We start from the raw sequence: 12,338 nt of genomic DNA on the forward strand, positions 1-12,338 counted from the left end.
ATTTTGAGCAGATTTAATGATCCAAGATTATTTGTAAACATACGGACTCCTTTGAGCTGTAGACTCAAATCCCAGCCTGGTCAACTGAAGTCCTTTTATCTTTCCAAAATAAATAACTTGAATTTTACACATTGCAACCTACACTGGGACCTTTTGGAGAAGACCATGAAAACAGATGACTCACCCAGATATGTAAACATTAGCTAGGAGATCCAGCTGGCAGTTAGCAGACCATATTTCTCTAATATGGACTTGGGCCTCTGATGAAACATTAAAGATTCCAAAGCATTTTTCATAAAACAATAAATTTCCTTGGCTGCCCTTGATCAGCCTTTTCCCTCTCCAGTTCATTGCTATGTGAACTGGCAAGCAAACTTCACATGCTTTTTTGCCCTTGCTGTTTATGAGACCTTGCAGGATTCTTGGGACCAAAACATTGTGCCTAAGTGTAAAATGGTGACACCACTCTCTGTAACCAAAACCCATTGCTCAGCCTACAGCAAGCTCAGCATCTGGCATCTTGTACCATGTTGTGAGAGTTACAACGGCTTGGACAGAGGTGCTTCCACTTCTTGATCTATGCTACAGGTCAACTTTGACAGAAAAACAAAAGTCTCTTGAAGACTGAACTCAGAGCACCCGGCTTTGTCCTGCCAGCTGTTGCTTAAAATCGGGTATCAAAACAATAAATCATGTTTCATGCAGTGGACTAGCTTGACATTTTTTTCTGAATATTGTATTTCTTTCACTGTTAAAAGCTATGCATTTTTTTATCTAAGGTACCACCTGAGAGCCCACTACTCAATAGGTGCTATTGACCCTTTGAGAGCTCTCATTTCGCCTGAGCATGAACAGGAACTATTACATAAAGGAGACTGACACAAATAAGCTATCATACGTGACTTGTACTACCTTAATTAAATCATGTCATTTTGGTACTTATTGACAATACCTGGACTTCAAAACCAAGCTAACTATAAGCTATAGTTTGAAAAAACGAAAAGTTAGAAGTTTGCAGTAAGAGAATCTGAAGCTCCAAAGCAGTTTCCTCGACCTTTGTGGGGTTCCTATGAGTTCATCGCGGTCCTATAAAATGGTACAATTCCAGCTGTGTGAATGCAAGGGGCTTCCCCTATGCAGTGCCTTCCACAGCTGGGACGCAGCAGCTCAGCCTCACGTCAAGAAGCCACTAGGGCCAGCTCCTGCACCCAGGACCACCACAGGGGACTGGGACGAACAACGCAAAGCTCAGTTCTGCAGACAGTTACTCATGTGAGTAACATGATGTGCATGAGTGGTCCAGGTGTGTCCTCACCCTTGTGAATAGTCTGTCAGCAATGCTACTCACACATGTAAGGCTCTACAGAATCAGGCCCTTGGTCTGCGAGCACTTTTGGGCAAGGATTGGGCCTGTCTTGAACACCAGCTTACTGATGATGCTTAATAAGCAACTACACTGGGACTGAAGCAAAAGTATACTTGTTAAAAAAAATACAGCAGATTGTAAAAAGATCTTTAAAAATCAAAACAAAACTGTGCAATTGTTTTTGTTCATTTGGATCAAATTATAACACATGGTCCTGCAGAGTAAATAGGAGTCTGTCACATTTGGTATTTCTAATCTCATATTGTTCTGAGATATGAAGTCATTTTAAAAATCAAAAGGCAAACAGAAATGGAGAATATGTGCTAAGGTGTCACTCTGTGAGCCACTAGTTAGCAAAGACAGTAAGTACATAATCAGGGGCAAAAGGGAAGTGTGCATGCCCAAAGACAGTTATTTAGTAAAATCTCTAAAAGTAAAAAGCAAGTTAGTCAAAAGACAAGTAGAAAAAGAAACTGTTCAATCCATCTGTACACTCACTTAACAGTGAAGTATTTCATTCTTCATGTTTTTACTTGGTGTCTTGAAATAATCCCTTTTCTGTCTCCATATTCCCACTTAGACATTGTTCACAGACTTATTTATTTATGAAGTCTGAAGGTTAGTCCCTACCTGCTGAGACTAATTAGCCCTGTTCTTTGTGTCCTATGCAATCCTGTCTGATTAAATGTACACATTTGTTTTACTTCTTTTCATGCTTCCTTCCACTCTACTTCTGCTTTACTGATTAATATTAAAGTTGTAAGTTGCAGTGATTTTTTTTATTTCTATTTTGTCTGCATCTTTCCCTTTAGTATGCAAATTTCTATGTGAACTTTTTAATGCCTGAGAATTCGTGTTAGCCTTGTCGATCTCTGTATTATTATTTTTATTATTCTTTTTATAGAAGACAGTTTAGCTGAAACCCCCAAACTCTCTAAATATTACATGACAAATTGGCTTTGTTTTGGAAACCCTATGTGCTGAATGGCCCTTAGTATGAACAGCAGGTTAGATTTCCTGAGGAATGTTTGGATTTTTTAGTACAGCCTGTCCCTTGCTTTCTAACACCATTTCCATTAGGCAATTTACTAATTCCCATTGAAATTACTGTCTCTCTCCCCTCGCTCCCCCCCCCCTTTTGTTCCTTGCCCATGTTAAAGTTTCCAGTTGACTCGTCCATTGTTACAATTTGTCACTGCTCGAAGATCAATTTGTTTCCCCCTTTTCCTCAGCACATTATATTTGGGTAACAGATGCCATTTCTCGCATCCGCATTATTCTGCTCCCCATTTTGCTGCTGTGCAGAGCGAGCTCTGGCTCGTGACTTTCACCCCCCTGTCTCAGCTCCTCGAACTAACCAGCCTTTCGCCCGGTCGCGCGTGGCTCCGCCGCCCTCCTGCCCCGGCAGCGGGCGCGGGTCCCGCGGGGGTCGCGCACACGCGCGGGGCTGAGCCTGGGCTCCGGCTCTGCCGGGGACTCTTGCACTTTCACTTTGATTTCCCAGAGTGTGATGTTTACGCCACCACAACTTTTCACTTCTGAAGTCTCGGAGCCCTTGATTCTCCGTCCTGCCATGCTAATTAACTTCTTAGCAGTCACATTCCTTCTTCTTCTTCTTCTTTTTTTTTTTTTTTTACATCAAGGACCAAAAAAAATCATGCCTTGCTATAAAATAATTTGGAAATATCTGATCTTCAGTGAGTAATCTTGCACATTTTAATCCTGCGTGTTATAACCATAATAAATGCAAGGAGCAAGTATTGCTTAAAAAGAGGCTTTTACTATATTATACTGTTTATTATTGTTGGAGTTTCTTACCTCCAACGAGTGGCAAGAAAAAATGTTAACGGTTAAAAAAAAAAAAAGAAGCCTACAGTCACATGTACACAAATAATAAGGGCACACACATCCTTTAGGAGAAACTGGACTGCACGTAGACGGTGCGTTTAATAATCTTTATTATGTAAAAGTTGGCGCTTTTCAAGCAGCGGAGGCAGGGGCTCTCGCTCCGGTGCTTCGCCCTCACTCCTCTCCCCGGCCCCGGCCCCGGCCCCGTCCTGCAGCTCTGGGGGACGCTGCAGCCCCCCCCCCCGCCCGGCGCGGCCCCCCCGGCGCGGCGCCCCGCGCCCCCGCCGCTGCCCCGCATTGTCTCCCCGCGCCCGCTCCCCTTCCCCGCCGCGCGCGCTCCCTCGCCAAAAAGGATCATTGTTAGTTTCCTACTTCCCCCACCCTCCTCCTCCTCCTCCTCCTCCTCCCCCTCCCGCGCCCCAGACCTGTTTATTTATGCAGACGTCACCGGGGAGCCCCCGCCCCCTCCTGCATCTCATTAAGTGCCTGGTGTGTTTCTCGCTCCCTGTCAATAATCCCGGATCCCAGACTTCTCCGTTCCTCCGGATTTCGATCCCCCTTTTTCTATCTGTCAATCAGCGCCGCCTTTGAACTGAAAAGCTCTCAGTCCAACTTCAACTCACTCAAATCCGAGCGGCACAGGCTCCCAATATCCGCGGCGGCTGCCCCCCCGTTACAGCTGACTTCTTTGGTTTGTTTGTTGCATTATTTTTTTTTTCTACGACCCCCTCCCCCCATATATATTTTTTATTATTATTAATTTTTGGTGAGTGCGTGCGCGAGTGTGAGTGCGTGTGCGCGCACTGCACGCTGATCAGATCCCTGGAAGAAAGAAAGAGAAAATCCAGAAGAAGGAAACGAAGAAGCCTAAAGTCACTGGTGCAAAGGAGCAAAGAAGAGACATTTCCCTCCCCTCCTCCTCCCTCTTTTCCCCTCCCCAGGAGGAAAGAGAAGGGGAAAAAAAAGAAACTTTCACCTTGGACTCTTCTTTTTTTGGTGCAAACTTTCCCCCCTCCCCTGTTCTTTTTCCTTTTTTCCCCCCATTCCCCTCTATTTTTTTCTTCTTTTTTCCCCCTTCCCCTTTTTGCAAAATTGCTGCTGGTGGGGTGAGCCAGGAGGAAAATGCCGCAGCTGAACGGCGGTGGAGGGGACGATCTGGGCGCCAACGATGAACTGATCTCTTTCAAAGACGAAGGGGAGCAGGAGGAGAAGATCTCCGAGAACTCCTCGGCGGAGAGGGATTTAGCTGATGTCAAGTCGTCTCTCGTCAATGAATCAGAAACGAATCAAAACAGCTCCTCCGACTCGGAGGTAAGGGGGGAAAATCCCCCCGCGGGCCGCGGCGGGCGGCGGGCGGGGGCCGCCGCGGCGGGATGCGCGGCCGCGCCGCGGGGCCGCGGCCGGCGGGTCCCGCTCCCGCCGGCGCCCAACTTTCCTCCATTGCACAAACTTGTAACGATGCCTTCTTTTGTTCTGTTTGTCCCCCCTCCCTCTCTTTTCCACCGCACCTTCTCCCCGCACCTTTCCCTTCTTCTTTTCCTTTTATTCCTCCCCTCCTCCCTTCTCCCCCCCCCAAAAAAAAACCCACAACAACCCACCTCCCCAATTATCCCGCACCAACTCCTGCTTGCTTCCAGGCGGAGAGGCGGCCTCCGCCTAGGTCCGAAACTTTCCGAGATAAATCCCGAGAAAGTTTAGAGGAAGGTGAGTAAGGAAGCGGCCTGCGGGCGCCCGCGCCGCGCCGCCCCGCGCCCCTCCGCCGGCCGGGGCGGGCGCCCAACTTTTTTTTTGGGACGCTTTCTAAAAAAAGTTTTCCTCCCCCCTCCCTCCCTCCTTCCTTCTCTCTCCCCCTCCCCTCCCCCCTTCCCCCTTTTGCCCCTCGCTCCGCTGCCCTGCTCCCTCTCTTGTCTCCCCGCCATGTTAGCTGCGAAGAGGCAAGATGGAGGGTTGTTTAAGGGCCCACCATACCCGGGTTATCCCTTTATAATGATCCCCGATCTCAGCAGCCCGTATCTTCCCAATGGATCGCTCTCTCCAACGGCAAGAACAGTAAGTGGCATTTTTTTTTTTCCCTCTTCTTTCCCTTCCTCTCCGCGCTATCGTTGCTGCTGCACTTCCTTCCTCCCTGCCCCGCTGCGCTGCGCCGCGCCGCGCTGCGCAGCGCTGCGCGCCGCCCCGCCGCCGCGGACCCCTGCCCGCGCACGCCGCCCCCTCCCCCGCCGGCGCCGCAAACTTTCCCAACTCCGCGGCTGCGGCGGCGGGGGGTTTGTTTACACTTCGCCATGTTTCTTTTTTTCTTTTCCTTTTTTTTTTTTTCTTTTTTACTTTCAGTTTTGTGGGCAGTTTGCTGCTTCTCTCCTCACCTCCCCCGTGGAAAAAAAAAAAAAAAGGAAAGAAAAAACCACACAACACCCGGCCCAGCCCCAAAAGAAAACCAGAAATAAATCCACTCCCAAATCTCCCTAATTCAGGGGTTGTCTTTTTTTCCCCTCCTTTTCTTCCCTGCCCCCTTCGATTGCCCCCTCCCCTGCGCTGGGGTGGAGGGTAGGGAAAAGGGGTTGTTTTCTCCTCAGCTGAGCCTCGGCTCTGGTTCCTACAAAACTATTTATTTTCCATGGTGATCTGTTTTCTTCTGCCCCTTCAGCGGCGTCTGGGTCGCTCCCCCTCCCCCGTCCTCCCCTTAACCCTCTCCTGCCCTGCCCGCCCCGGGCTCGCAGGCGGCGGGCGGCCGCCGCCGCTCCCGCTCCCGCCGCGGCCCCTCGCCGGCCCCGGTGGTGCCCCGGGTGGCCGCGGAGCCGCGCAGCTCCCCGGCGCCGCCGCCGCCGCCGCGCAGCTGGGCGAGCGCGGGGCCCGCGGCCCGTCCCGTCCCGTCCCGTCCGCGCCGGGGGCAGCGCGCACGCGGCCCCGCGGCGGTGCAGCGATAGCAACAAAGCCGCAAACAAGCCGGGCAGAATTCCTCCTGGAAGTGCCCTTGCAAATAAGGATTTTCCTGAAATCGACCCCCCCCTCTTTTCCCCCCCCTAAAAAAAAAAAGGAAAAAGGCCCCAGGGTTATGTGGCAGCAGCGTGCTGGTCTGTGCGCGCGCGAGTGCAGGCAGAGCAAGTTTTAGCCCAGGTCCTAGGAAACTTTGGGGTCTGCTGATGGGTTTGTAGCCCCAGCTGTTACTTGGCTCTTGATATCCTAGTGTCACGAACTGTGCTCTCTGCTCTGACATCAGATTTGTCAAGTCTAACCTTTTTTTTTTTTTCTTTTTAAAGATTTTTTTATTATTGTTATTCTTCACTAAAACTGCGTAATCCATAGGGACTACAAATACTACATATTCCTACAGATGGGTCTAGCACTGCTGTTTTGTTTCTTCCGCATGTTTTTAAATTTGAAGCGTCCTCACCATCACCATGTGTGTTTACACACTTTTTCCTTGTGGTAACACGAGATAGCAATTTACAATAATAGATCTACTGTTCGGTAGATGTTGAGCCCATGCTAATGGCTGAGGTCTTGGACAACTTTAGTGTATCAGATCTACAAGTGTTTTAAAGCATTAAAATATTAAACATCAGATCAGGCTTGTTTTCATTTAGTGAAACAACAGTAGGCACTCAGATTAGTAACTATAGAGTGACAGACATGAAATAAATAAGATTCACTGACTTTGCCTGTATTTAAGGATGTGGTAATATATATATATTTTTTGGTTAACTTGTAAGGCTGTTCTGCCAAAGAGTGTGACTTCTGGGACAGTAGCATTGGGGTAACTGCAGTTTGCAATTGTAATGATTGGGAGGGGAATTCATGGGCTGAATGCATTATGTTTTTTCTTTTGAATACTGTCACCCACATGTATATGGATGATGGTGATAAATTCCAAATTCTTGTAAACACTAGGCTCCAGATGGCAAAACATTCTTCATGAATTACTTTGTTACAAATAGTGAAGCTTTGTATTCCTCTTTTTTTTTTTTCTTTTTACCTAAAATGCATTCCACTATTCCAGGTATAGGTTAATTGAAAGACCAACTCTGTTTCTTTTTCTTAGAGCATTTTTCTTACAACAGATACATTTCTCTATTTTTTACTCATTACCTTTATTACAGATTCTTTTTCTCTTAACGTATAAAGATAAGGATCCTTCAGCTGTTAGCTTTAGTGGAAATATTCTTCCTCCCCTTGCTCTCCCCTACAGTTAAAAAAGGCCTCCATAGGAATGTTTTGTTTGTATGAATTAAAGGTACTGAATAAAAAATTACATATTGTTTTATTGTTGATATAGCAGGTGGCCTTCTTGTGTTATCAGATGGATTCTAAAAGGATATTTCCACACTCAATAGGCAGTTTTCTTATTTCCATGTCCAGGCTGCAGCAACCTTCTCCTGTCTTCTTAACCTTATTCTTTCACATTCTGTATGCTTATTTGTTTGCTTAAAACTTAATTATAGCCTGGAAAAATTAAAGTTATTTATTTAGGCCTGAGAGCAGAATATTGTAAAGATTAAGCGGGATAGCTGTTGTCTGTCACACAGTTTTTAGGTGGATTCTAGTTCTCTGTTGCACCAGCTTTGAATTCCAGATGAGCCTGATCTTTCTCTTTCCTGTTTTTTAACATGGTTTGAAAAGGTATAGATTAATCTGCATAATTAGAAATTTTATTTTTATAGTTTTTCCAGAAACCATATTTGTTGAGCTTTAGAGCATAAAAGGTAAAAAGATGATGCAGTATGTAGCAAAAATTCTTTTCCTTTTCTTTTGCTGTTGTAGAGTCTTAAAGGTTTGTGGGTGTGGTTTTTTGTTGTTTTTTTTTTTCTGAGAATTTTTTTTTTTGTGTAGCGGGATTATTGTTTGTCTGTAAATGTACCTGTAATTGTCTGTTCAAGACCAAACTCATGAGCAGCAATTTCTGCTTTACTGCTTCAGGAATATGAAGAATTATGAAGTATCATAAAATCTGCTTATGGTGAATAATACATTATCTCAAGAATAAGGCTTTAATTGTTGAAAACTATATACAGCTTGATAGTAATAATTTTAAAAGACAAAGATTTTTTTGCATAACGTTAATCTTGCTTTTGGTTGAATAATGTGGATTGCTTTCAAGAATAGATGTGTATTAGTAGAGGTCTAGTCAAATAGTAGTGCAGCAATGGATGCATCTGAGAATCCCTGTTTCGTACTTGCACTTGTAGGAGGACTGTGATAGCTGCCTGTTAGGGATAATAGAGGGAATTGTTTTCCTTTCAGAGTTTGAAAATGAAGAAGTGGTGTATTTCATATTTATCCTAGGTGTAGAGCTTGGTTAATGGTTTCAGTGAGCAGACAGATGCATTGTGATTTGAGGAAAACCCTGCTGGCAAATATTCTTATTTTTACTAGTGTTGTTGCATCTTCCTTTCACCTAAATTGTTGTTGCTAAGTGAGATTGTACAAAAAAGCTTCTGTTTGGTTCTGAAGTTTGAGAGTTTGGAATAGCTATAGTGGAGGGCAGCCCCGTCACTAAGATTTTATGTTGAGGAGGAAACTTTTTTCTTTAATTGACTTGAGAAATGGATGTTTTCCTTTATCTACTGAATCAAGCAACATAATCCTTTCTAATACAAAAGCTGTAGACGCTGGAGTGTGAAGGGTTAATGGTGGTCCTTTTTTTTCCCTCCCTCCAATTGTTTTGACAACACTTTTCAAAGTGTGACATTCCAAGCCCTTGCAATACAATGTAATATTACAGTAATTACACAGGTCATTACATTTTAAATAGAGAACAATAAAATGCTTATCGCACTGAAAAAGAACAGGTGTTCTTGCCCTTCTTTGGTATTTATGCTAATTGTTTTTCATCTCCTTCAGAAATATTTATGGCTGGTGTGTTAAGATTTCAGTCTCGATGCGACAATATTAATTCTTTACTAATTGTTATGGTTGAGGTTTAATGTCTGCAGTATGGATTATAGTATTCACATCCACCAACTAGTTTAATAATGTAGATATAACTTAATATGTCAGCACTTTAGTACTTTGTGATACATAGCTGTTCAACAGAGAGTGCGTTATTCACTTTCTTTCTTTAAAAAAAATTTGAATAGACATGCTTTTAATAAAGTTTCTGGACATGTGTAAAAACAAGTTATTAAATAAGAACTGATGATCCTGTGGCATAAATCAGATGGAACCTGCATAAAGAAAGTTTCCTCGTGGTTAATTAGGTAGATTGCTGAATCACTCTGCTGTGGTATTAGCATAGCTGGTATACAGTGGCTAACAGGCTGGGTTTGTTAACTTATTTTCTGTAAAGAAGCTGATTTATTTTTAATTCTCCTATTTTTTTTTCTTGATAAGATTTCATTTTGGAGAAAGTGCTGCATTGCTAAGTCAGTCAGCTTCTCTTTAGGGGGCTATGAAAATTAGTTAGAGAAAAGTTTCATGTTTCTGGGACCTTGCAAAACAATATAATGCAGTACTGTTACTTGAGTGTACAGGATAATTGCAGGACTGCACTTCATTAAAAATAATATTTGCTTTGGAAATCGAACAATTTTAATAGGTGCGCCAGTGGCTGATCTGCACTGAAAAAAGAAATACAGTAGATGCCTTTCCAGGTTTTCTGAATGCATTTATACATGGACTGATGATGTTGAGTGGCTTTTTCCCCCCCCTCCTTCCTCTTCATTTTTTTGTTCAAGCAAATATGTGCTGATTTGTCAGTTGAAGGTGGTGGTGGGGGAAATATGTCACAGCTTTCGTTAGAGCTTGTAAACGAGAATGTAGGTAAAAATGTTTAAAATTTGTCAGACTTTCATGACTGGGCCCCAAAATCAGATAAAAAATGTGGTGTAGAGAAAAAGGACAGCTGCAGATTTTTTGTGTGGACGTGTGTTTCTGTACCATGACTAAAAACTCTGAGGACCTTTTCCCAGCTGTCTGGGAGTTATGTGGAAGTTGGATTATTGGCAGTTAAGCATGAGACAACCTGGATTTAGCAAGCGCTCTCCTCCACAGGAAGTAGAGGACATTATATTGGGGGAAGGGAGGAGAGGCTTCTCCAGGCGCAGGCCAGCAGCGATACGCTCGCTTCCCCCCGCTCCAGCGCAGCCAAAACTGAGCGCTTGCAGTGGGCACATATAAATATAAAGCTGGCTTTTTTTTTTTTTTTTTTTTTTTTCCTTCCTTCCAGGGGTTTGAGGTGAAATTCGATGCTCTGCTCCCACACTGGAGCTGTTGTGAGGACTTTAGCTTGGGGTGTTTGTGAGGTTTAGGGAAAAGTTTAAAGCTCTGTTCCTGTGCGTCTCCTTAGTACTGCATTCTTGCAAATATGTAAGTAAGCCTTAAACTTTGACTTCTAATTGGGCACATTTGTGAAGGAAATGGTTAATTTTACAACCAAAGGCAAACTTGCACCTCAACAGGTCTGCTGAAAGAAATGTGCCACAGTCGTTTTCTGGCAAGCACCGCAGGGTCATAAATCCACGGGGTTTATTTACAGCCTATAACACTTATGAATGTTAAGATATTTGACGCCACGCTGGCCTTATAATATCCAAGGTCCACAGACACTGGCAGTGGGTCAGATTTCTTTCACTAATTATAAGCAATGAGAGATGGAGTGTGGTGGTGTGTGGGGGGAGATATGGAAATCCTGTCTCTCCCCACCCAAAAGCTAAGAATATTTGTGCTCCTCCTCCGAACCGCTGGTTTATGTTTGTGCTTTTACGTAGGCTCTGAAGTTTATAATTAACGCTTGCAGTGCTGAAAGCGCTTGGCTCCGCGTGATGCAGCCGGGCAGGAAAAAGGAAGAAGTTTAGTACAACTCGGGTCCTTTATAGCGGCCTCAGCAGTATTATGCGGTATTTCCTAGATACCAACACAAGCAAACGGTTCAAGAAAGATGACACCTGGAAATGTCCTTTAATTTTCTCACGTACCACTGAGCTGGGGGAAAAAACACGTCAGGTTTAATGCATTTCCAGGCATCCTCTTTAGCTATATATTAGACTGATTATTTTGTGTGTGTGTGTGAAATAGGACCTCTTAAAGTAGCAAAAGCCCATGTTAAGGGGAAACATGCACCGAATGAATTTGTATGCTCAGCTTGGAAGCAGTTTGTATGGGAGAACTTCTTCTTGAAAGAAAACTCTGGGTTGTGTGGGGTGAAGCGTATGTGCCGGGGTGAGGGGGGGAGCACGGGGGAGAAGTGTTGAAGTTTGGGAGAGAAGCAGAGAGTCCAGAGGCCGGTGGAGAGTAATGGGAGGACTAAGGAAGAATATTGAAGTGCAAGGAGAAATCTTAAACTGGGGTGAGGGTGGTGGGGGGTGAAAGCTGTATATGAACGGATGGCTGAAGGGGAAGCTTGGGATCTGGGGACTGACTCTTAAGTGTCGGGAAAGTCTGGGGCCCAGGAAAAAACACTGCTTCACTCAGCAAAGCTCGTTATTCTCAGCTCACTCCCTATTAAACAAGCTTTCCTAGAGTGGACAGTTATATTTGAAGTGCTTCTGTCTTGTCTCGCTCTCTCTCTCTCTCTGTGTATATATATATATATATATATATGTGTTTGTGTGTGCGCGTGTTTTAACAAGATAATGTGATTACTCAAGTATGCCTAGGTATTACTTTTAGCTTTAATTTCTTCAGCAGTTTTATTTCAGTTTCCCTGTAGGTTACTGTCACACTTGGATACTAATTCAAAAAAAATGCAGGGTTATGTGTGTGGTGGAAATCTACTCTCTTTTGCCCATATGTTTTTCTTCTACAAATCATGTAAAACCTGACTTAAAAAATGAGGGGGCTGTCAATTTGGACCTTCCACAAATAAATGTACGGTTCTGTTGAAGGTTTTATGCATTTTCCTAATCAATGGAATGCTGTGACTTATTAGCCCCTGGGGATAAATATGAATCCCTTAACACCACATTACAAAGCTGGTGTGGTATTGGGCCCTTTTTAACAGGTTATCAACAAGGATACTTTCCGCTCCCTGCCTCCTGCCTGCCCCATCCTCTTCCCAGTCTGATTCTTTGCTTGCAAAATCTGTTCAGGCTTTTTCCCGGGTTTTAGGTAGGCTAAACCCACAACCCTCATTTCTTGTGGGGTCGTACGCAGGCAACTGGGCAGTGCTGAATGAGTTAAGCTGCTGGCT

At 44.4% G+C, this 12,338-nt stretch overlaps 1 protein-coding gene across 12 annotated transcripts in view; it reads left to right on the forward strand.

Annotated features, from left to right (window-relative positions):
• The first annotated feature begins 3,680 nt into the window (after positions 1-3,680).
• TCF7L2 (transcription factor 7 like 2) overlaps positions 3,681-12,338 on the forward strand; it is a 184,843-nt gene continuing 176,185 nt past the window's right edge. For all 12 annotated transcript variants that reach the window (XM_067300250.1, XM_067300254.1, XM_067300251.1 and 9 more), the window contains exons 1-3: positions 3,681-4,525; positions 4,852-4,918; positions 5,139-5,263. In XM_067300250.1, coding sequence (XP_067156351.1) covers positions 4,337-4,525; positions 4,852-4,918; positions 5,139-5,263 — 381 coding nt within the window. In that variant the 5' untranslated portion in view covers positions 3,681-4,336. The remainder of the gene's footprint in view (positions 4,526-4,851; positions 4,919-5,138; positions 5,264-12,338) is intronic.

Source organism: Apteryx mantelli, chromosome 7 (assembly GCF_036417845.1).
Source record: "Apteryx mantelli isolate bAptMan1 chromosome 7, bAptMan1.hap1, whole genome shotgun sequence".
In the NCBI taxonomy this organism is placed as follows: Eukaryota; Metazoa; Chordata; class Aves; order Apterygiformes; family Apterygidae; genus Apteryx; species Apteryx mantelli.